Source organism: Mus musculus, chromosome 9, assembly GCF_000001635.26.
Source record: "Mus musculus strain C57BL/6J chromosome 9, GRCm38.p6 C57BL/6J".
Taxonomy (NCBI): domain Eukaryota; kingdom Metazoa; phylum Chordata; class Mammalia; order Rodentia; family Muridae; genus Mus; species Mus musculus.
In genome coordinates, this window is record NC_000075.6 from 7,813,774 (window position 1) to 7,839,007 (window position 25,234).

General features: G+C 41.7%; 1 protein-coding gene across 6 annotated transcripts; it reads right to left on the minus strand.

Annotated features, from left to right (window-relative positions):
• Nucleotides 1-4,452: 4,452 nt before the first annotated feature.
• On the minus strand, nt 4,453-23,358 carry Birc2 (baculoviral IAP repeat-containing 2). Of its 6 annotated transcripts, none has more exons than NM_007465.3 (8): nt 23,217-23,284; nt 19,732-21,606; nt 13,158-13,236; nt 11,842-11,890; nt 7,201-7,446; nt 5,534-5,788; nt 5,248-5,289; nt 4,453-5,170 (listed from the first exon to the last, which is right to left on the minus strand). In NM_007465.3, exons 2-8 carry the CDS (start codon nt 20,703-20,705, stop codon nt 4,977-4,979), a joined length of 1,839 nt encoding a protein of 612 aa, NP_031491.2. In that variant the 5' UTR covers nt 20,706-21,606; nt 23,217-23,284; the 3' UTR covers nt 4,453-4,976. The 6 variants fall into 6 exon arrangements, 5 of the variants coding, with proteins under 5 accessions (NP_031491.2, NP_001278432.1, XP_017168600.1 ...); NM_001291503.1 differs by lacking the exon at nt 23,217-23,284 and adding an exon at nt 22,922-23,033; XR_003947764.1 differs by lacking the exon at nt 11,842-11,890 and having other exon boundaries at nt 4,455-5,170; nt 23,217-23,357.
• Nucleotides 23,359-25,234: the final 1,876 nt, after the last annotated feature.

Genomic DNA, 25,234 nt, shown 5'->3' on the forward strand with positions numbered 1-25,234 from the left:
CAGTCTTATTTATAAGAGCCAGAAGCTGGAAAGAACTCAGATGTCCCTCAACAGAGGAATGGATACAGAAAACATGGTACATTTACAATGGAGTACTACTCAACTATTATAAAAATAATGAATTCATGAAATTCTTAGGCAAATGGATGGATCTGGAGGATATCATCCTGAGTGAAGTAACCCAATCACAAAAGAACACACATGATATGCACTCACTGATAAGTGGTATTAGACCAGAAACTTAGAATACCCAAGATACAATTTGCAAAACACATGAAACTCAAGAGGAAGGAAGTATGGATACTTTGTTCCTCCTTAGAATGGGGAACAAAATACCCATGGAAGGTGTTACAGAGACAAAGTCCAGAGCTGAGACAGAAGGAAGGACCGTCCAGAGACTGCCCCACCTGGAGATCCATCCCATAAACTACCACCAAACCCAGACACTATTGTATATGCCAGCAAGATTTTGCTGACAGGACCCTGATATAGCTGTCTCTTGTGAGGCTATGCCAGTGCCTGGCAAATACAGAAGTGGATGCTCACAGTTATCTATTGGATGGAACACAGGGCCCCCAATGGAGGAGCTAGAGAAAGTACACAAGGAGCTAAAGGGGTCTGCAACCCTATAGGAGGAACAACAATATGATCTAACCATTACCCCCCCAGAGCTCATGTCTCTAGTTGCATATGTAGCAGAGGATGGCCTAGTTGGCCATCAATGAGAGGAGAGTCCCTTGGTCTTGTGAAGATTATATGCCCCAGTACAGGGGAATGCCAGGGCCAGGAAGCAGGAGTGGGTAAGTTGGGAAGCAGGACATGGGAGGGTATAGGGGACTTTCAGAGAGGAAACTAGGAAAGGAAACATTTGAAATGTAAATGAAGAAAATATCTAATAAAAATTAGCATTAAAAAAAGGCAGGCCTCCTAAATAGGTCATATCAACTTGCTGTAAGACAAGGCACCTCCCCTCATACTAAGACTGGATGAGACAGCCCAGTAGGAGGAAAAGAGTCCCAAAAGGAGGCCATACAGGCAGAGACAGGCCCTGCTCCCACGTTAGGAGTCACACGAGGACCAAGCTATAAGTACAGCATAGATGCGGTGGGCTTAAGTCAGCCCCGTGGAGGTTCCCAGGTTGCTGGTTTTAGTCTCTAAGCCCCCATGACACCAGATTTTCTTGTGGTGTCCTTACCTCTCTGGTTCCTACAATCCTTTCTCCCCTTTCTACAGGATTCCCTGAGCTCTGGCTCATGTTTGGCTGTAGGGGTCTGCATGTGTCTCCATCAGTTCCTTGGCAAAGCCTGCTGACATGGTTAGGCATCAATCTATGAGTATAGTAGAATATCATTACATATCATTTCATTGACTTTGGGGGGTGGGGACAGTTGTGTTTGGTTCTATCCTAGATCTCTGGGCTATCAGCCTCTGGGTTCTGGCTATTCAGGTAGTGTGAAAGGTCGAGTACTTCTTGTGGCACGGGTTTCAGGTTGGATCAATTATTGGTTGGCCACTCCCACGATCTCTACTCCATCTTTACCCCTGCTCATCTTGTAGGAAGGACAAATTGTAGGTCACTGGATGTATTGCTTGTGGTCAGTTCTGGCTCCATATCCCCCATTGCTAAGGGTCTTAACTAGGGCCTCTCTCATCGATTCCTGAATTCCCATTGCACTAGGTTTCTCTTTCCTCATATACCCCCCAATGTCAGTAATCTCTCCCACTACTCTCTCCATCCTCCTCACACCTGATCCTCCTGTTCCCGTCTCCTACCCTCTCCTCTTCACCCCTGATGTCTATTATATTTTCCCTTCCCAAAGAGGTTCAAATGGTCACCCGCACACACACACCACTACTCTTAAGAAACTGCCACTTGGCGAGGCATGGTGGCATGGTGGTACATGCCTTTAATCCCACGACTCGGGAGGCAGAAGCAGCCTTGTCTACAAAGGACAAACAGGGCTTGTTACACAGAGAGACCCTGTTTAAAAACAAACAAACAAACAAAGCCAAATAAAACAAACCCAAAACCAAACCAAACTAAACCAAAAACCAAACAACCCCTGCCACTTGTCAGAACGTAAAGAACCCCACCAATTACGTGACAGTCTTCCTTTTCCAAATATGTGCCACTAAACATATCCTAAGCAATCATGTACAAGCAGGTAAGAATACAGCTGTATTTTAAGCAAGACATAAAGCATTGCTAAAATATAAAGTACGACTCTTAAATTTTCTCATATTCTTAAAAAGCAGTTATGTTGAGGTGAAAGAACTGAATCTACAAAGCTGTCTTCTGACCTTTACATACATGCTTTCGTGTTCTCCCTCTCCCCCCTCTCACACACACACACACGACACACACACACACACGCACACAGACACACACACACACCAAGGTTCTTTGTTCTGAGGATCCTGCTTTTTTTTCTTGGATTCGGTTTGCAAGGATTTTATTGAGTATCTTTGCATCAATATACATAAGGGAAATTGGTCTGAAGTTCTATTTCTTTGTTGGATCTTTGTGTGGTTTAGGTATCAGAGTAATTGTGGCTTCATAGAATGAATTGGGTAGAGTACCTTCCGTTTCTGTTTTGTGGAACAGTCTGAGGAGAGTTGGGATTAGGTGTCTGTGAAGGGCTGAGAGAACTCTGCAAGGGTCCTGCTTTTTTTAATCAGGTTATGTTCTAAAGCCATGGTCAGATCTTACCGCGCAGTTGCCGAGTGACTAGAACTGCTGTGCTCTGACGCACATCAACAGGCACAGCAGAGCTCCACAGACCGGTCACAAAGGTGTATCCTTAGAGTGGGAGAGACAGCTCAGGGAATAAGAGTTTGTTGTCTGCTCTTCCAGAGGTCCTGAGTTCAATTCCTAGCAACCACATGACGCTCACAACCATCTGTGATGAGGATCTGATGCCATCTTCTGGTGTGTCTGAAGACAGTGACAGTGTACTCACATACATGAAATGAATGAATGAATGAATGAATGAATGGATAAGAGTTTGCCGTTTTTAAAGAGGACCAGAGCTTATCACGTCAGCGCCAAGGGCCAAGTGTTTCATCTCTCTCTGGACATTGCACATATGTATACAGACAGAAGCAAATAAATAGAAAAATCTTTTTTTAAAAAAATATCTCAACTTTGTGTCAACTTGACTACATCCAGATTTAACTAAAACCCCAAATCAAAGGGCACATGTGTGAAGGATTTCTGCTTAGTTTGAACTGGGAAGATCTACTTCTACTCTCCCGTCTTTCAGGCAGGAAAGTACATCTTTAATCCAGATCCTTTGAGCTGGGAAAACCTACCTCTAATGTGAGGTGCACCTTCTGCTGGAAGCCTATATAAGGACATGAAAGAAGGAAGCTTTTGTTCTTTGCCTGTTTGTTCTCCCCTTGCTAGCAAGTCCAGTCCTTCACTAGCATTAGAGCCTACTTCTTCAGGATTCCCGCATCTACTGAAGACCAGAGGAGTCATCGAGCCTCATGAACTGAGCGTCTACTGGATTCTAGGACTTTCCATTCACAGCCAGCCATTGTTGGATTAGCGGGACCACAGCCTGTAAGTCATTCCAATAAATCCCTTTTCTAGACACAGAGAGTCTCATTCTATAAGTTCTGTTACTCTGGAGAACATTAATACTAAGGGGTTTGTTCTGTTTATTTACTTATTTTATTTAGTCTCATTATCACTGGCTGCTCTGGTGGAACTCACTGTGCAGAATAGGCCATCTTTGCTCTCTTAGTTTCTACTGCTATGATAAAACACCATAACCAAATGCAACTTGGGGAGGACAGGGTTAGTTTCAGCTTACAACTCTTAGATCATACTCCTTCACTGAAGGAAGTCAGTGCAGGACCTGCAGGCAAGAGGTAGAGGCCACAGAGGTGTGTTTACTGACTTGTTCCCATGGCTTATTTGCCCTGTTTTCTTGTACCATCTAGGACCACCTGTCCAGGGGTAGCACCACCTTCAATAGGCTAGGCCCTCCCTCCCACATCAATCATTAAAGAAAATGCACCCAGACATGCCTACAAGCCATCTTATATACTTTCTCAAGATTCCGTCTTCTAAGACATGTTTAAATTTGTGTTGTCAAAAACCAACCAGCACAAGAGACCCATTTGTCTCTGCTCAGAGACTGAAGTGTGCATGCAACATCACGGCCTGCTTTAAAAAAAAAATAACACTTCAAATCTTTACAAGCCTATCAGACCTACATCTGGAACAGGTCATATATACTTTGGTGCACAAAGGTACTTATCAATGTCTGGTTCCTAACCTCCAATCCTAACAAACACCTACACACCAGGCACGTAAACTATTTCTTGTAAATTCTCATGTAGATTTATCTCAATTTTTTGATACTGACGAAGTCTTCACCCAATACTTTACTTACAAAGCATACACAGCTGATTATCTAAAGGAATCTCATGAATCACATCAGAAACACTTTTTAAAAAGATTTATTTATTATATACACAGTGTTTTGCCTGCATACATCCCTGCACACACTACAATGATGCACGCCTTTAAAAGAAACACTTTAATATATTTCTCACAAACAGAAAATATTTACCAGTAGCAGAAAAATCCTTATTTTCCAGAAAGGAAAAGCACCAAGAAGCACAGGGTACCCTAACTACTGAGTACCAGAGCCACTGGTTTCAGGATTTCTGAGCTCCACATCACCTGAATCCAAAGCTTTCACAAATTCCAAATCCAAGAAGTCCTGAAGGACATACAGCAAGCATCCCAACTCCTGCTCTGGAACAGACACAGTCCTGTAGCTCAACAGCATAGACCTTCCCTTGCAACAGACTAAGCTTAAATATACAATGCTACCCTTCATAAAGCAAGATTACTAATCTTGAAAGAGAGTAGAATGTCCTGCTGAAGAGCTGAAATCAGTAGTTCATTCTTTGTTCTGACAGCTTCTGATGTCCAACAATACTTTCAGACCATTCTTCACTCATGAGAGAAATGTGCGCACAGTCCCCTTGATTGTCCCCCTGCAGATGGGGCACTTCCTTAGAGAAGGGGCACATTCCTGGCAGACTACTAGATGACCACACGGAATGAACACAATAGAAACCTCTCTGTCCATACACACTTTGCAAGTTCGTTCTTCTTGTAATCTCCGCAACTGCTCTTCCAATGACAAGCCTGAGAACAGAAGAACATTAGTGAAAACCAGCTTCTAAAAGTAACGGAGATGTGCTGAAGCACTAGCTCTATTTTACCTGAAACGTCTTCTGTTGGAATATACTTCATATTCTTTTCCACTGAAGAAAGAAAGCATACAAAAAGCATTACTCTATCAATACAAAACTTTCTTAACCTACTATTTTTAGATTTTTTTTCTATATATTACAAAGAATACTACCTAGACAATAAAATACATGAGTTTTTTTTTAAATAGGTAAAATGTAAATATTACAGTTTTTAAAACTAGATTTATTCTGCTTGCCGAACAGAGAGATGACTAAAACCCTATAGGTATCTAAATAATTTTCTCAACAAACTCACCAAATAAGTTTTCATATAACGTGGAGTCAATTTCCTTCAGAGAGTTTTTGAAGATGTTGGCTGCAGCATTTCCCTTGACTAAAACGGTGTCAATAAGCTCTCTTGCTTGTAAGGGTATCTGTGTTTTCTGTCTAATAATATCATGTTCCTGTTTTGTAATTACACTGGCCTCAAGAAGATTATCCAGGATAGGAAGGACATGTGTCAACTGTTGAAAGAGGGCCATTCTATTCTTCCGAATCAGTGATAAGTCACCTTCATTTAAAAACGAGCAAGAAAAAAGTTCCATTAAATTTCAAATGTCCCCAACCAACCCTACACACAAATTAGCTTAAGCTGAGCTTGAAGGGCTTCTTTGAAATGACTTGATTGCACATCAATGCTGTCAGGTTAATCTTCCAGATTAAACTCAGATGTATCGCACAGCAAATACAAACATTCTCAAGTCTACACAATGACAGACTCAGACACTTGCCTTCAAATTGTTGAGAACAAGCAGAAAACTTTAGAGTAGTAAAACGTGTGTCCTCTTTTTCTCTCTTTCCCCAGAATCCTAAACTAGTTGAGTTTTTTTGTTTGTTATTTATTGAGACAGGACCTCATGTATTCAGGTTCTGCACGTATCCACAGGGATAGTCCTGATCCTGACTCTACCTCCATTGCAAGTGCTGGGATTACAGACATAAACCACTATGCCCAGTTTACATAGGGCTAATGATGGAACTCAAGGTTTGTGAATGCCAACCAAAGACCCATCAATCAAGCTACATCTTCAGCCTAGAGCAATATTCCTTCTCAGACTCCATGCATTCTACAGAACTACAGCACTCAAGAGTGTAAGCTTCATGTCACGATGGACTCTGCCTGGCTCCCAGGCAAGTCTAGCCACTTAATAGCCATGTGTCCCCCTGCTATGTACACCTCAGTTTCCTGATCTGAAGTATGAATAATAGCATCTTCCTCAAAGAGTTAAACAAAATGCACATAAACCATGTTGTACAATACCTCACACATAGCACATAGCCTGCTTTATCCTTTTTTAAATCTAAATTTATAGTTTTTAAAAATGAATCCAGCTTATTCATAAGAAATTACCTCACTTCAGAGGGCAGAATTGAAACATAAGTCTGTTTCAATCCAGAAGTTAGAATTTTAAACGTTTTGTGATACGGTCATATAATAAGGCTGTAGTGAACTAGTCCTATCTCTTTTTTAATATTTTCCCCCCTTGGTGGGGTCTTCAGAGGGGGTCAGATCCTCAGGAACTAGAGTAATAGGTGGTTGTGAGACACTGGACTCTACTTAGGCAATAGGAACCAAACTCAGGTCCTTTACAAGAGCAGCCAAAGCTCTTAACCACTGAGATGACCTCCAGTCCCTTAAGTCATGCTTTTTTTCAGTTTTAGCTATGTATAAAGAAATGAAATATACCTCAAAAATAGTTTATTGTAAATCTGTGTATGGTGGCATATATGTATAACCCCAGCACTTTGGAGGTGGGGGCAGGAACCTCAGGGGAGTTCTAGTACAGCACTAGCTACAGACTGAATTTGAGGTTAGCCTGAGCTTGGCAAAAAGAGATAGTTTAGAAATGCCCAGGGGCAGAGGGTGTTAATGATGCTGCATGCAACACGTAATTGAAAACCTGTGGCCACCAACGTGGATACCTGATGCCATCTCTTCAGTCTGTCTTTCCTTCTCCTCTTCTCTTCTCTCATCTTCAGCATTCAAAAGTACTGAGACAATATCATTGACGGTCCTGTAGTTCTCACCAGTGGCCAGGATCTGCCGCTGAACCGTCTGTCTCACCAGGCTCCTACTGAAGCCCATTTCCAAGGCTGCTTTAACCACAGGCGTGCTCATCATGACGACATCTTCCGAACTTTCTCCAGGGCCAAAATGCACCACTGTCTCTAAAAAAATTTGCTAATATTAAACTCCACAAATTTAAACTATGGAAAGTAATGCCTGTGGCACCTTTATTTTTCATATCCTGGTAAGGGAGACATATCATGTGCATCAATTAAATTAACTTCAATACAATTTGAACTTTGGATAGTGTACTATGTATCTAAAAATTACTACCTACCTACAGTATATACATCCTAGATATAAACTTAAAATAAAAATCTCTTGGCAATTTGCTTAGGAGTCTGATTGTTAAAAAACAAAACAACAACAAAAAAACTCCAACAGTATTGTTGGGATGGCTCAGTGGTAAAGGTACTTACTGCCAAGCCTGACAGCCTAAGTTCAATTCACAGAATCCATGGGGGGTGGGGGAGGGGGGGGAGAACTAATTCGTAAAGTTGCCCTCTTTTTTTAAGAAAATAGTTTATTTGCTTTTATGGCACTGGGTTTTGGTTGCATTTGTCTGTGTGAAGGTGTCAGCTGCCCTAGAACTGGAGCCACAGGCAGCTGTGAGCTGCTGTAGGTGTTGGGCATTGAGCCTAGGCCCACTGGAAGAGCACCCAGTACTCAAAACTGCTAAGCATCTAGCCGGGCGTGGTGGCGCACGCCTTTAATCCCAGCACTCGGGAGGCAGAGGCAGGCAGATTTCTGAGTTCGAGGCCAGCCTGGTCTACAAAGTGAGTTCCAGGATAACCAGGGCTACACAGAGAAACCCTGTCTTGAAAAACCAAAAAAAGAAAAAAGAAACAACTGCTGAGCATCTCTCCAGTGCCCAAGGGTGCACTCTTAACCTCTATCCACACATTGTAGCGTGTGCACCCACACATACACTATAGTTTTTCCTCAAAAATCAGGTAGGCAAGATGGCTCATGGCTAAGTGTTTGCTGCACAAGTCCACCCAAATTTAATTCCTGAAACCCACAGGAAAGGACTGACTCCTAAAATAATTGTGTCTCCATGTCTTTATATCTGTGTGTGTGTCTCTCTCTCATGTACATACACACACAGACACACACACACACACACACACACAAACACACACACATGAAAAAATTTTAAAGTATCTCCCCAAAAGAGTTTAATATACATTCATTTTTTAAAATCAATGTACCACAAAAATACAGCTATGAGAAATTACCTTCCAGCAGGAAAGGAGGGCAAATATAAAGCTCAGTAGGAACTGGACATGTGACAGCAAAGACAAAGCTTCCCTGACACTCATAAGCAAGATCTAAATAAGCTACCACTTCAAAAACCAGCAAACAGTAGGGAAGAAGGTTAAGATGGGGGTACAACCTTGGCAGAATGCTTAGAATACACTGAATTAAAAATGGGGGTGTGGCCTAGGTGGAGGGCTTGTCTTCCACTCTAGCAAGCATGCATACATCTCTTCCCCACCCCTATAAAAAGATGAGGTGTGGGTGTGGGGCCTAGCACACATGAAGCACCTGGGTTGGAGTTATACCAATGGATATGTATCAGACTTGAATGATGAATAACGTCTAAACAGGTATATAAGTGAGGCAGAGAAAACAAGGATGGGCAGCATAAAGATGTAATAAAAACACAAATAAGCAAAACTACTGTTATTCTGAATGGAGGTTTTAAAGATGAAAATACGAGGTGACAAATGCAGGAAATGGGAGGCCATAGGGACACGGATGGAAGCATTCTCTGCTAACAGGGTCAGTGCAAGCTCATACTGTGCTTCTGTGACATTACAGCTGTACTTTTCCAAGATACTTTACTGCCATCCACTGGAAACTCATACAATCAACACACAAAAGTGTGTAGAGAGCAAATGTGGTCAAAAATATGTTAATCCTCAACACCTCATCCAGAAAGTAACATTTAAAAATAAATAAAACCCTAAAACTGAAACGATAAAGTAAGCAACAGGAACATGTGAAAGAGAACAGCAAGACTAGCCTTCACCAGCACAAGAGCTTAACACAGTCAAGAAATAAAGATGGTGGCAGACGGCAGGGACAGTAGTCATGGTATATACAGCTTTGTGAGGAGTGTCCACATCACCCTAAGTTTGCCAGAATATTGTAGGAGGAACTTAAGCAGAGAGCTATTCCAAAGGTAACTGGTGATGCTGCACAGATGGATTTGGGATCAGGAACAACTGGTCTACAAGATAGACCAGGGTAGCATGGACTAAGAGACAGTATCAGGACATGCTGTGAAGGCAGAGCATTTCTCAGGAGATAGCCCAGTTGGTTCTGTAACTGGGTGTTATGAACTGAGATGGGGAAGGTCAGAGAAAAACATCTGAAGAATGAAATCAGAGGAAACCTAGTGCTTTGACATATTTGCTGAGACAGCTATTGTAGCCCAAACTGGAAGCACCTCTAAGATTTACACAGGTAATTGAACATTCCAGCCTGGACTGCATCTGACCTGAGCATAATAAAGTACACTCGTTTAGTAGTCTACCACGTAGGAATATGAAAAAGGAACTAGCAGCAGAAACGGTTCAAAATCATCCTAACAAACTGGAAAAACACCTAAAAGAGTGGCGTCAGGGAAGTCCCCAAAGCTGGTGTGTAGAGGACAAAAGCTCAGTGTGCGGCAGCGTGCTTCCATCAGCCCTGCCCTGTGGCAGAGGAGCAGGAGCATCCCAAGCTCAGGGCCAGCTGAGGATGTGCCCAGAAGGATTCACTCCAGCAGTTTCCAGTGACTCTTGTCATTATCAAAGCAACATTTCCAGATTAGCAGGAGGTGACATAATCCAGTGGACAAGGCCAGGTGAGGTGGCCTGTAATACCTGTAATACGGTGCTCAGAGCCTTAGGCCAGAGGATCCAAAGTTCAAAGCCAGCCGGGGGCATATTATAAGACCCTGTATGAAAAATGAATGAAAAAAGAAAGGAGGGGAAATATGAGAAGAAGGGAAGAAAGAAGAACAGAGTCAAGTGGTTCTAAGAGAAAGAAAGAAGTTCTCTTCGCTCTCCTACTTTCTCTGTGCTGTCCTATGAATGGGGAAAGAAGTACAAAAGCACTTCCCAGGCAAGCCAGAATTTGATCCCCAGAACCCAAGAGAAGACTGATTCCTGAAGTTGTCTTCTGATCTCTACATGTGTACTGTGAAACACATCTAGATATACACCATACACGCACAATCTCTCATATATTCCTTTAAAAATAATTTTATAAATTAAAAGCAGCAATCTATAAAGAAACAATGTGCAACAATCATTATGAAGATAGGTGTCTTAGTCAGGGTTTCTATTCCTGCACAAACATCATGACCAAGAAGCAAGTTGGGGAGGAAAGGGTTTATTCTGCTTACATTTCCATACTGCTGTTGATCACCAAAGGATGCAGGACTGGAACTCAAGCAGGTCAGGAAGCAGGAGCTGATGCAGAGGCCATGGAGGGATGTTCTTTACTGGCTTGCCTCCCCTGGCTTGCTCAGCCTGCTCTCTTATAAAACCCAAGACTACCAGCCCAGAGATTGTCCCACCCACAAGGGGCCTTTCCCCCTTGATCACTAATTGAGAAAATGCCTTACAGTTTGATCTCATGGAGGCATTTCCTCAACTGAAGCTCCTTTCTCTGTGATAACTCCAGCTGTGTCAAGTTGACACAAAACTAGCCAGTACAATAGGCAAAGAGATTTTATAAGGAAAACAAAAGCAAGATGTATAGCATGGTGCAGCGTGGCACAGAGTGCTCTGGGTTCCAGCCTACATTAACACTGACTAAGAGCAGCTGTCTACTACTTCACCCTGTCCAGTTCCTTATACAGGCAGTTACCACATACTGAGGTACTCCTTCCTCTCACACATGACCCCAGTGCCTTACCCCCTGGAGCATAGTTTCCATGACTAAGCCCCTATCTACTATGTAGTCAAGGTTTCTACGACTTTTAAATATCTTGGTCACGTTTCTCTGTACCGGCTGCAAAGCTGCCAATGCCTCTCTCCAAATGGTGAAGCAGAACCAGCACTCCCCTTGTGATATGACCAGCACATACCGTGACCGTTATTTAACCACAACACATGTAACTACTGAGAGCTGGCTAAACTCAGCTCTCATACAGAGCCCCCTGCACCCAATCACTACTCTATCTCCAGCACCACCTGCAGCCTCTTCTAACACATTCTAGGCACAGTGACCGTCTCCCCACTGGAGGTAAAGCTTTCATTCGGTATGCTTCAAGCTGTTTTCTGCATGTGTCTCGTCACTTCATATGCTCATATGTCAGCTCTTTAAATAATAATAGTATCATAAATGTCAGGAATCTCAGTAAAAGCATACATTTTCTAGTTAACATCCCAAAGTTGCCCCTATGACTTCAGAAACGTTACCACCCTTTTCACTAATATACTTTTACTCTTAACATTCTTACAAAAATTCATAGTTGTATTTGAACTATTCCTACTTACCTGTAGGGTCAGCATTTTCTTCTCCTGGGGTGTCTGAAGTGGACAACAGCTATGAAATAAGAGAACACTTGACAGCTAAGTCAGAAATCTCTAACATTCTAAACAGCACAGTTGGGGATCTCACTCTGTTGCTGACACTGGCCTAGCACTCATGGAAATCTTCCTGCCTCAGCTTTCCAAGTATCGGGATTACTGGAGTGAGCCACCACAGCCAAGCAAACAGACATTTAAGTAAAGGGACGCATCCTTTTGGAAACTCCAGGTATGCTAGCACACTCCTATAATTTCAACACTTAGGAGTCTGAGGCAAGAAGACCAGGAGTTCAAGTCAACCCTCAGATACAAGAAACCCTGTCCCAAAACTCTAAAATAAACACACATATACTTTACTTTGTTTTGCTTCATCATGCTTATCATACAGTTATGCTTACACATTTATCTACATCCAAGTTAAAACTCCAGTGTGGCTTCTATTTTAGAGACCAGGAAGATACAATAGTGCCATCTCATTCCATTTGGAAAGTGGGATTTCATGAGTAACTCTTCCAAGGCTTTAACTCTCAACAAGTTTTTGTTTTTTTCTAGAAGAGACTAGAGACATTGACAATACCTCTTTAACCCCATATAAAGACAAAGCAAACAAACAAAAACCTCTGTACAGTAGCAGGATATAAGATTTTTCAAAAAGGCAAAAGTAAAAAACAATATTTATAAAGAACCCTGAACAGCAAGCTACCAACAAAACTGTCAAGAATGCCGTTACTGTGGCTACAGGCCATGTAACTTGAACGCCAGCTCTTCTAAGCACACACCCAAACTAGGCGGGTCTTTCTTTCTAAGTACTTTTTTTCTTAACTACAGTGCTTAAAATGCTATAAAAATTTAATAAACTTCAATTTTGCCTTAAAATTATGTAAATGAAATACAAATAAATGTCTCTTCTAAGATTTCTGTAATTATTATTTCATAGTATAGTTCAATGCTGTACTTTTGTCTGTATATGTAGAATATATGAACCTGGCCACATAGGTGTGTGCATCTATGTGCTCACACACATGTGGAGGACAAAGGTGAACACAGGTGTGTTTTTAAGACAAGGTCTCCGCTTCATTTAACCTGGAACTCACTGAATGGCCTGGCCAGTGACCTCCAGGGGTCACCTGTTTCCAACATCCTAGGGTTACTGATGCATGCTCCCACACCAGCTCTGTATGTGGTGCTGGGATCTCAGTTCAGGGCATCATCATATTTCATAGTAAGAACTTTATCAAATGAGCCATCTCCCCGCTTTCACGTAAATGTTAAAATCAGTTTACCTGCTCAAGAAGATGAGGATATCTAGCTTGAATCTCATCAACAAACTCCTGACCCTTCATCCGTATCAAGAACTCACACCTAAAATGTGAAACAAAAACTATTTTTAAGTACTTCATATCAAAAATAAACTGACTATTCTATAGGAGTGACTTTCAAATCATCTTCATTATAACCCATAAAACCCTGTTTATATCACAACCCAGTAGACATTTAGTATAACAGAAACCAACTGTCACACACCACATTCTCATTGTGTTGGTGCATTCTATTATTTTTTTCTGTTTCATTCCACTTATACAACAAAAAAGGGAATAAGTCTGCACTTAGAAAGGGGTACAAGTTGGCATGTGAAACACAATGTTATAGACATTGTCTTTTTCATGCTTAAGGCGATTTTAAAACCTATTAGTCCTTATCTATTAACATTTCATAACACAGTAATATGCAATCCTGCCCGAGAGTTCACTCTCCTATCTTGAAGTACAATACACCATACTCCCTCCATCTTTTGCAGCAATGTTTCTCAAATATTTAACCTACTAAGACTTCTTGGAGGAAGCTCACAGAACATCCATTTCCATTCTACTCCCTTTTGAAAAGACACTAAGCAACTGGATTCAACATGCAAATCCTTTTTAAAGCACAAAACCTTGACCTAGGCTACATACAAAAAATAAACTAAGGATGCAAGTAAAGTCCTTTTGTCCTTCCTATGTCAGAATGTTCCATCTAGACAAGAAGGCTGGAGAGAGAGCTCAGTGCTCAAGAGCACTTGCTGCTCTTAAGAGAGGAGCAGAGATCAGTTCCCCGCACCCATGTCAGAAGTTCACAACCTTCTGACCCTCTAGCTCCAGGGAAGTCAATGCTTCTGGCCTTCTTGGGCACCTACTCTCCTGTGCACATTCCCACATGCAGTCACATACTGACATGGAGTTGTATGTCAACTTGACATAAGCTAAAATCATCTGACAGGAGGGAACCTCAAATGAAAAATGCCTCCATAAGACCCAGTTGTAAGACATTTTTTATCATTAGAGACTGATGAAGGAAGCCCCAGCCCATATGAGTGGGAAAACCCCAGAGCCAGCGATCCTAAGTTCTATAAGAAAGGAGGTGAAGCAAGCCATGGGAGCAAGCCAGTAAGTAGCACTCCTCATGGTTTCTGTATCAGCTCCTGCTTCCATGTCCCAGCCTGCCTTGAGTTCCTACGTGAATTTTTATGATGAACTGTGAAGTGGAAGCATAAGCCAAAAAAATCCTTCTTTATTTGCTTTGGCCTAAGTTGCTCTGGCCATCACAGCAATAACTCACACACATACATAATTAAGTAAGGTAAAAAATAAATCAAAAACAAAGCACAAGAGCCTGGTAGTAGAGCCTCTACTTAGCATTCTGAAGTACAGGATTTAATATTCAAAGAGAGAATTTTTACATAAGGACCAAAACCATAATCTATAAAAGATAAAACAGTTAAGATGTCTTCATCAAAATTACAGACATCCACTCTTCAAAAGACTCTGCTAAAGAAATGAAAAAGATGCACTGTGGAGATGGCTCAGTGGTTAAGAGCACTTGCTGCTCTTGCAGGGTACCCAAGTTGTTTTCCAACACCTATGTGAAGTGGTTCTCAACTGCTTGTATTCCCAGCTCTAGGCATTTTTATGCCTTCCTCTGGTACCTGCACTCACATGGAATGCATTCAGACAGACACATACACCTAAGTAAAAATTAAAAACCTAAAGAAGTAAAAATACTGACAGAGCAACCTAACTCCATCTTAAGAATGGGAGCCATTTTGTTATAAGATCAGAACAAGTTCATTTTCTTTTGTTGAAAATTTCAAATTGACCTGATTTAATCTGATTCTGGAATTTAACATGTTCCCCACATTACGGAGTTTGAGTCACACGTTGAATATACCCTGATAAGATGTTCCTCCAAATAATTTTAAAATGTTCAGCCAAGTTCCTACGAAACCAAAATTCCTCTGGAAATTCCCCAACTCTTGAAAACTTCCTAGTTGTGCAAGGGTATTTTTTGTTTTGTTTTGTTTTGTTTTGTTTTGTTTTGTTTTAACTATATAAACCCTATCTTCTCTTGTGTTCAATGATAGTTTTTCAAATCCTACTTTAGACAGTTTTTTGTTTTTGTGGTTTTTTTCGAGAGAGGGTTTCTCTGTGTAGCCCTGGCTGTCCTGGAACTCACTCTGTAGACCAGGCTGTCCTCGAACTCAGAAATCAGCCTGCCTCTGCCTCCCGAGTGCTGGGAATAAAGGTGTGCGCCACCATTGGCCAACTAGAGAGCTTTTTCAAATCCCACTTTAGGGAGATAACCCTAAGAAAATGGAGCTTCCTTAATTTTACTAAAGAATTTGGGTAATGGCCTTCACTGTCATTCGGTGGGACTAACAAATACAAAGCATGTAATAAAGGAGAGTTTGTAAGAAACTATCAGCAAGAGGGCAAACTGAAAGGTACTAGCCTTCTAATCTCTGTAACAAACCAAGACAAACAGCCCAGGGAGGACTCAGTAATCCAATTCACATAAAATGAAGAAAAAAAAAAATGTGGGCAACACACACAAGAAAAGAAAAAGAAAACGAAGGAAGGGGGAAAGAGGAGCCACAGGAGGCACACGGGGAAGGATGAGTTTACAGAGAAAGCTGGAAACAGGTGGGCTCAAAGGAGGACAGAGTATTTCTATCAGCAGTCTAGGAGACACCACGGCTCTAAAGGCCTGCTTTGGTGAATGGACCTATCAACAGCCTTGAGATAATCATAGATTCCCTGAGGTCTCTCTAGTGTGCACTGACACTGAGCTCAGAACCTCCTCTGCCTCAGAGTAGCCAGCTCCCACCACTAGTGCTGCTGAGGAACCCTGGAGACAGATGCTGCTATGCCTCTCCTTTAGAAAGGCACCACCTTCCTCCCTAACCCTTCCTCTGTACCCCAGAGCTCACCCTATATCCACTCTGCTCCTGTGCTCTTTAAGCCCCAGCCCTACAACTGCTCTGCACACACCAGAGCCCAGGATCTACTCCAGCTGCTCAATGTGTCCTTATCTTAGACACTGGCAGCAGCACAGAACAGTAGTCAGTGCGCTCACGCTCTCTCTCTCTCTCTCTCTCTCTCTCTCTCTCTCTCTCTCTCTCCACACACACACACACACACACGGCTCTGTGGCTTCTCTTTAGGTTCTAAAACATCAAGCCACCAGTGCTACTGCCCCCATCATCGTGAGAACACTCATGAGCTAGAACATAGGTCCCTGGACAGGATGTTTTCCACAACAAAAAGAGATTATTAAGATTAAGTCTTTCAGCACTGCCATCAAAAGCTTTGATGCTTCCCTGGACACTGAGAATCTTCACTGACAATGCCTTCAGATAACAGAGCTGCCGCAGTTCTGGACTTCCCAAGGAGTCGGCCATACCCTTTGACAAGCCCAAGCCCACAACCACACCCCAACACCCATCTACAGTCTTTGCTCAACACAGTCACAAAATCTAAGAAGCAGAGTTAGAAGAAACTTAAAAAACATAACAATAAAGGAACAAAATAATTTTCCAAGATCCAACTCAAAAGAAGAAAGAGAAAGGTAGATATTGCCAGATAAGCAATTAATACTCATCTTCAGGGAGCTTGGTGAGTTTCAAGAGAACAAAACACATAATGTAAGCTTATAAAGAAAGAATACAATAAGCACCTCTCAAAAGCATAAGAAAGTAAAAAATTTACAGGTGAAGACAAATACATAATCACCTTCAGACTACTGCAGACAATAACAGTCAAACACTGGGCCCAGATTCAGTCTTAGTACTACCCCAGTACAGAGCTGAAAGTAACTGTAGCTGTAACTATAGTTGCAATTGTTCTATAAAGACAGTATGCAGCTATAGTTATCATATGAAAAAGAAACAATGGATGTAACTTTAAAAGATACATTAAAGCCATGAACTGTTGGAAAGGACAGAGACAGAGTTTTTGTATACAAATGAAATTAAGTTACTAGTTTACAAAACAGACTACTTTAAGATCTGATTGAAGCAATTCTTCAACTGAGGTCCCCTCTTCCCAAGTGACCCCCAGTTTGTGTCAAGTTAACAAAAACTAAACCAGCAAAATAATAAAGACATAGTACAGTAAGTCCTGACTACTGTACACTTGCTCCTTCTCCACTCTTCCTTCCCAACAGATTATAATCCTTGGCACCTAAAATATTACTTAGAAGGTACCTAAATATTTGATAAATAAGTGAACTGTATATACTAAAATCTAGTGATCATCTGTTACAGTTTGTCTTTATTGAGATCAAAGATAGTTACAGCTAAAACCTGTTCAGAGCTGCACTGACACAAAACATTGGTTCCCTTAGTTAACTATTTAAAACTGTGAGGAATTTTGTTTTACAAAGTATAACAATTTAAATAAAATTTAAAATGTTTTTTTTTATTTTAGATACAACAGTTAAACTTCAAATTATAACATACAAGGCCAATTAAATGATTTCATCATTTAAAACTGACATTTCAATCCAAACTGTAGACATTAGCAACTGTAAGTTTTCCCCAGGGTACCAATGTCTGAGACATTTTAGTCTGAGAATTCTTGGATGCTACAAGGCAGACTGGAGGCAACATGCTTTCCTATATTGTTGTTTTTTTTCCCAACAATGAAGACTAAATTCATACTAGCACAATATTATGGAGAACATGTTGGTTTGTTTTCCAAACACGTTCTTAAAAACCAAACTCCAAGTGATTCTGAAACGACTTGCCAAATTTGTTGCATTAACAGAAGGCTTAAACTCTATGGGCTTTCAAGATAGCTCAGCATGGTCTCTTGTGAGGCTATGCCAGTGCCTGGCAAATACAGAAGTGGATGCTCACAGTCAGCTATTGGATGGAACACAGGGCACCCAATGGAGGAGCTAGAGAAAAGTACCCAAGGAGCTGAAGGGGTCTGCAACCCTATAGGTGGAACAACAGTATGAACTAACCAGTACCCCCTGGAGCTCGTGTCTCTAGCTGCATATGTAACAGAAGATGGCCTAGTCGGCCATCACTGGGAAGAGAGGCCCCTTGGACTTGCAAACTTTATATGCCCCAGGAAAGGGGAACGCCAGGGCCAAGAAGTGGGGGTGAGTGGGTAGGGGAGCAGGGCAGGGGGAGGGGGGTATAGGGGATTTTCTGGATAGCATTTGAAATGTAAATGAAGAAAATATCTAAAAAAAAAAAAAAAAAAAAAAAAGATAGCTCAGCATGTAAAAGTTCCTGCCACAATCCTAATGACCTGCATTCCATCCCCAAACTCACACAGTGGAAGGAGAGCTGTTCTTTGACCTCCACTACTGATTGGTCTGGGGTTCACAATGAGGCCCAAGCTATCGTTGACCTTGGAACACTCCTGCTTCAGCCTCCAAACTGCTAAAATTAAAGAGTAAACCACCACAACTGGCCAAAATTAACACTTTTAAGTAAATTAAGTACATCAGTTTTCAGGACAAAAACAACAACAAAGTCAAAATTTATCTCTTTGTTTTGTTTTTTTGAGACAGTTCTAAGTAACCCAGGGTAGTTTCAAAGTGGTGTCAGAATCCTGAATGTTAACATTACACTGGACCTAACATACAAATTTGATGATTCTTCATGATAATTGTTTTTGAGACAGGGTCTCACTATGCAATCCTAGATGACCTGAACTTGCTCTGTAGACCAGGCTGGTCTCTGTTCACAAAGAATGCATGCTTCTGCTCCCAGCGGTGAGATTAAAGGCAAACTGACATAGGTGCACTACCTGTCCCATCATATAATTTTAAACTACTTATATTTTAACAATGTAAATAGTTACATCAAAATTCCTGTTCATCATGTACCATACAAAAAATGACTAAAAGTTCCTGTAATTCCCTAAGGAGTCCAATGATTCCTCATTATCACAGAAGGCATGCATATGTCCAAGATCTCTTTACTGTATGATTCCACTTACATGTGTTGTGGCTATGGTAACTAAAGTAGATTCAGATATCGTAGGCAGAAGGGTAGGTGCCAGGGGTGTGCTTACAAGTGTATGGGATACAGTTTCAGTCTGGAGATGACTAAAAAACAGTACACATATACTTTATACTACAGAAGATTAAATTTTAGATGGCTAAATTAGTATATTTTATGTGTATTTTAACACAATAAAAACAACTAACACCGTCCATTCATTTTAGAAATGAATCCAAGTTCACATAGCTGATCAGTTTCAAATACAAAATTTCTAATTGTAATACACTAACAATGTGTTCCTAAATTTATTCTAAACAATAAAAATTAAGAGGTAAGGTATATAGGCAAGAAAACTTGTCAACCAGATATGAGGCCCTGGGTTCAATCCTCCATGCCACAATAAACATTTTTAAGAACCAATTATCAAGGCTGGCAGTGGTGGTACAGACCCTTAATCCTAGCACTCAGGAGGAAGAAGCAGGTAGATCTCTGAGTTCAGACTTGTCTACAGAGTGAGTTCCAGGACAGCCAAGGCTACTCCAAGAAACCCAGACTTGAAAACAAACAAAAGAACCAATTACCTTGGAAACCATTTGGCGTGTTCTATCCAGGGGTCATCTCCAGGTTCCCAACATCTCAAGCCACCATCACAACAAAAGCACTTGACATCATCATTGCGATCCACGTAATAGAATCCAGCACTTGCAAGCTGCTCGGGCTGAACAGGAACACTAGGTGGCCAGTACAGAAATGTCCTCAATCGAGCAGAGTGTGTCTGCATACTTAGATTTGATATACTAAACCTCTGTGTTTCTGAAGTATTTTCCAGAAATGGACAGTGGGGAAAATGTCTGCGGTGCTCTGACATAGCATCATCCTTTGGTTCCCAGTTGCTCAGTTTCCCACCACAGGCAAAACAGGCCACCCTGTCTCCAGGCCCTATGTAATAGAAGCCAGCTCTGGCCAGCTCTGCTGGTGACAGAAAACTTAAAGGCCACATACTGTAAGTAAGAAATCTGGCCTCTTCTGTACTCATGGCATAGCTGCAGGGATCCATCCTTGATGAGAAGTCTTCCACTGCTCTAGAATTAAGAGGGCTAGAGCACAGGTTGGAGTGAATGCCACCTCGTTCCAGAGGTGACGAATGTGCAAATCTACTTTTCACAGGAGACATATTCTTAGATGGAGACTGCAGACTGGCTGAAAGCAGAGTCTGTACAAAGCTGCAGCTGGGATAGAACTGTCTGTGCTTTTCAACAGGACTGTCCCCTTGTTTCCAGTTATCCAACATCAGGCCACAGCAGAAGCACTTGACTTTGTCATTCACACCTGTATAATAAAAGCCAGCACGAGCCAGACTCCTCTCTGAGACAGGAACTCCCCTGGGAAAAGCTGAATATGTAGACATTCGGTAGAGTTCACACGAAAAGTCAAACTTCATTTTTTCTTCGCTCTCCTTTGTCCAATTTGACAAGATTGTGCTCTTCTCCATTATACGTTTAAGTTTTTGGTGTAAGGTACCTTGGCCGAGTCTCTGGGAGACAGTTTTGTCCATGAGTAGTAATAGTATTTCTGACCGCTTAAACTTCCAGATGAAGTTTCTCACCACTTGACACTAGATCTCCACCACAGACACCTGACTGGATAGATTCATTGTCTTCTGCTTGGACTGGTGAATTGACACCCTCACAGGACAAATCTGTCTCACTTGCCAAGACACTAGTTAGGACTCTTTGGGGGTCACATGAACTCTTCTGGGTAACCTGAGATCTATTTACCCATAACTAACTTCTTATTACTAGTTATGAAGCCTAGGTACTAGGGCATATATTCAGGCTCTTTTCCCTTATAAGGACTTAAACATGACATCTGAACTACTCCTTTTCCTATGAAATGAAAGGAACTGAGTGAAGTCTGCAGCTGGTTTTCCTTAGAGAAGATGTCATACAGTATTCTCTAAAGTGGGTTACATCAACTGCAGCAGTCAGCTCAGGTCTATTAAGACTACAGTATTCACTGTAAAGGAACTGCGCTTAAAGCACAGACTGTTAACTCCCTCACTGTTAAATCTTCTATATCACCACCTTGACTCTGTATATATCATGTGAATACATCTGGTCAACAGACAGTATTTTGCACATAAACCTAAGACTGCATTTTATAAAGTCCGCCTGTGTTTAAGGCCCTTTCCACTATAAGTCTGTTATAATTAAGAACGAATCAATTCAAGACATGGCTTTCTTTTGTTACCTCAAATAACTAAGAATCTGTTTTAGCAAAGCTTTTCTGTTGCACTAGCCTTCTTTTTGAAAACTTCGTATTTTATATAACTAATCATACACAAGAACACACTGCAAAGCAAACCGCAGCGTCTTATAGAAATGTTCAGATGTCCATGAGTGGGCTGATTTCTAGAAAAACATAAGAGAACATGAAGACTCTTGAGGACTATCAATCTGAAAGAAAAAAAAATATTTTAGAAAACTAATTACACAGAATTGTCATCATCAATTTATTCAGTAATGTCTAAAAATGACACACTCTAGATAACAAATCTTGACTACAGCAGTTCCTCACCCAACCAGTCTACTTAGAAAGGGTCTAAATCAAAACACACCACTGCAAAAGCATTCTCAAAGTACTAGTTATGCTTGTCTTTAAAATGCATAGCTCAGTATAGTTTAAAAATTAAAACTTTGAAAACAATGGACATTTCCATTTGTCAAAAACTGGCCCCCGATTTTCAAGTTTGTTCCTTTTATATATTATTTATTTACTATTAGAAAAAAATGTACTATACTTCATGAACTTTTTTTTTTTTTAAGGGACAGGGTCTTATTCTGTAGACTAGGCTGGCTAGAAAGTCAATATAACCCAAGCTGGTTTTAAAACTTTTTGGAATTCTCTTGCTTCAGCCTTCCAAGTGCTAGGACCACACTACCACCAGGCTCTTTTCGTTTTCTGATTTAAAGATATTTTGATATGCACTTCACTGGAGACAAAAGGCACCATAAATAGTGGAAAGGTAGTCTGTAAGGCTACTGATATAGCTCCATGTTAGAGCACTTGCCTTGCAGGTAAAGAACCCTAAGTTTAATCACAAGAAAAAAATTATATATACTTTTATATTCTATTAAAACATTTAATTGAAATATATAATACAGATATAAGTACATATAAAATATATTTATACACATAAACATATGTTAAGTTATAATACAATATAAAATAAATAATATATACGATATTTTCTATTATATTAAAATATAAATATTTCCTGAGGATTCCCGAGGTATACTTGCAATTTTAATCTCAACACTTGGAAGACAGATGCGGAATGAAACGCTCCTGCCGGACAGAACATTTGAACTAGCCAGGGCTAAATTAGCCAAGATAAAGGCACCGGGAAGAGCTCATAAACGGAATCCGTGAAGGACAACCATTCCCTAACCACCACAGGTAACATCTCAAAACCAAAAAAGTACAAGTGCCGGTAAAGCAGTGGCCTGAACAAAGCTACCACTACCCGTGTGGCCTAACTACACTAGCTGTTACAACGCCAGCAAGCACCCAACCGACACGGCTCTACGCCCACTGCAGGGGGGCGACACGTAGCTTGGAGAGACAAGAATGGAGAACACCTTTCCCAGTTAAACCAAACCTCTCACACGACTACTGGGGACAAGTAGTAACTGATGTGACAACCGTCATCCCCCTGCCGCACAACTTAGTTTAAAGGCATTAAATGCCGCGGGCTTAAAGCTTAAAAACCTGCAGAAAATCTGAAGAGACAGCCGAGGTGCTGCACACCAGTAATCCCAGCACCTAGAACGATTGGAGGCAGGAGGATTGCCGCAAATTCGAGACTAGCCTGGGTTGACTGAAAAAATAAACCGAAAGGAAAAGAAAGCAAAACTGTTATACAAGTCCAAGCCCAAGGACTTAGGCAGGGAGCGGGGGTCGGGCGGCCCTGAGAACTGCCTTCCGGGCCGAAGGAGGAGTCAGCTAGCCCGCCCAGCCGTCGAGAGCCACGCTCGCCCGTCCTGACGAAGGCAGCCGCACTCACCACCGAGTCAGGCCCCCGGCGCCCTGGAAGCAGAGGCGCCTGATTGTTGATCCGCAGCCTTCCCAAAAGCCCCTGCGGCCAGCGGGCCGTTGAGGTGACGTCAGCAGACGCGCACCGCAAGTTGGAACGCGTGGAGGACGGGGTGGGGCTGTGGGCCAGTCGCGCGCGCCTGCGCCTGCGCTCGCGCCTGCGTGCTCGGGCTTTGGAAGCTAAACGTTCGGGCCGCTGGGACTCGGACGAATAAGGCTAGGCTTTCCCGAGCGTCCGTCCTTGCCCCACTGCCTCCGCTGGGCGTTCCGGACTTTGATGCCATGTGTTTTAACCTGCAGTGCACCTTTAATGGCGGCAGCCCTGAGCCGCGCCTCCTAGCTCCCTGTATTTTCCGGCCTCACCCTGCAAGGGTCCTAGACAGGCACTAAGGCAAACGTGGCGTCATAGGTAAGGCGGCTCAGGCTCGTGAGCTGGCCTCGAAACGCCTGAGTAAAGCGGAATGCACGCGTGTGCGTGTACATTAAATATAATTTGGTTTTTTTGTAAGATGGGCTTTAACATTTTTGACAAGTGGGCTCCTCTGGCAGGCCGGCATGGTGGCGCTCACCTCGAATCCTAGAAATTCAAACCCAGTTGGGGCGAGGAGGTAGTTATGCATTTTTAAATTATTATTTTTTTTAAAAAGTGCTCTTGCAGGCGACCCAAATTAAGCGCATCAGGCCATAAATTTAAAAAGTAAGGAAAAGGCTGCGGACTAGTTTGGAGGAAGGCATTGAAGGGTTAACAGTATAATGGGAGAGAGTATGATTAAAGCGCACTATATATCTGTGATGAGATTGTAGAAGAATACGTTTAAAACTGGAAAAATAACCCTGACTTCATTGTTCACTAGCAGTCTGTCTCCCCACCCCCCACCCTCTGCTGCCTTTCCCGTACCGAAAGTGCTGCAAAATCATTAGCATTCAGGGTAGGACTTTCTGATGTCCCCACCCCCACCCCCGCGGCCCTGTTTGGCTTGGATGATTTGTTATGGTTAGTTTTGCAGTTTTTTTATTTGTTTGTTTAAGAAAGGATTTTATTGTAGGGCCCAGACTAGCCGAGGATTTAGCATCCTACCTCAGCCTCCAGTGTGCTGATTAGAAATGTAGGCTACTACCAGTGAGGTTTCTACAGTTTAATTTACTTTAGACTTGAAGGTCTTAACGAATGAATCAGATCTTCTCTCCGGGGGAATTCCATGTTAAATGGGCAAATATTTTAAAAACTTAGAAGTAAAACAGACCGCTAAATTAGGCTGCCAGGGGAATTCCGGGACCCTGAACCGTTTCCCATTTTCTTTCCCGTCATTTCTGCTGCAAGTCGGTCAGTCACAGAACAGGCAGTCTTCTGGTCTAAATGCTGATAATAAAAAGAAAGTATTCATGACAGTTTCTGATACACAGAAAAGACGTGCCAAGGTTCCCAGTGACTAAACTTCCAATGGTACACATGTGCCAATGCCTTGTTCAAGTCACTACTTCTTGGAAAGTTACACAAAACATTCCTAATATGTGTGGGAATCTAGCAGGGCCTGTGCACATTGAATTCAAGAATATGTCTCTCTCAGTTCTTGTCCTGACCTACTTCAGTATTTAGGAAATTTTCAATGCCCAAAACTCAGACGTTTTAGAACTTATTACTTCTTTTATAATATATAATCTTGGAGTCCAGTTGTTTATTTTGTTGACCATTAATTCAACTAAGACTTTCCCTATTGCCCATGTAGAGTTTGGTAATTTTGAAAAATATATTTTATTATTATATAATACACATATATACATATACTGATGTGGTTATCATGACATCTTTCATTTTATATACAAAAAAGTATACAGTTCAGAGTGGAGAGATGGCTCAGTGGTTAAGAGCACTGACTGCTCTTGCAGAGGTTCTGAGTTCAATTCCCAGCAACCACATGGGGCTCACAACCATCTGCAATGGGGTCTGATGCACTCCTCTGGGGTGTCTGGAGAGAGTAATGGTGTACT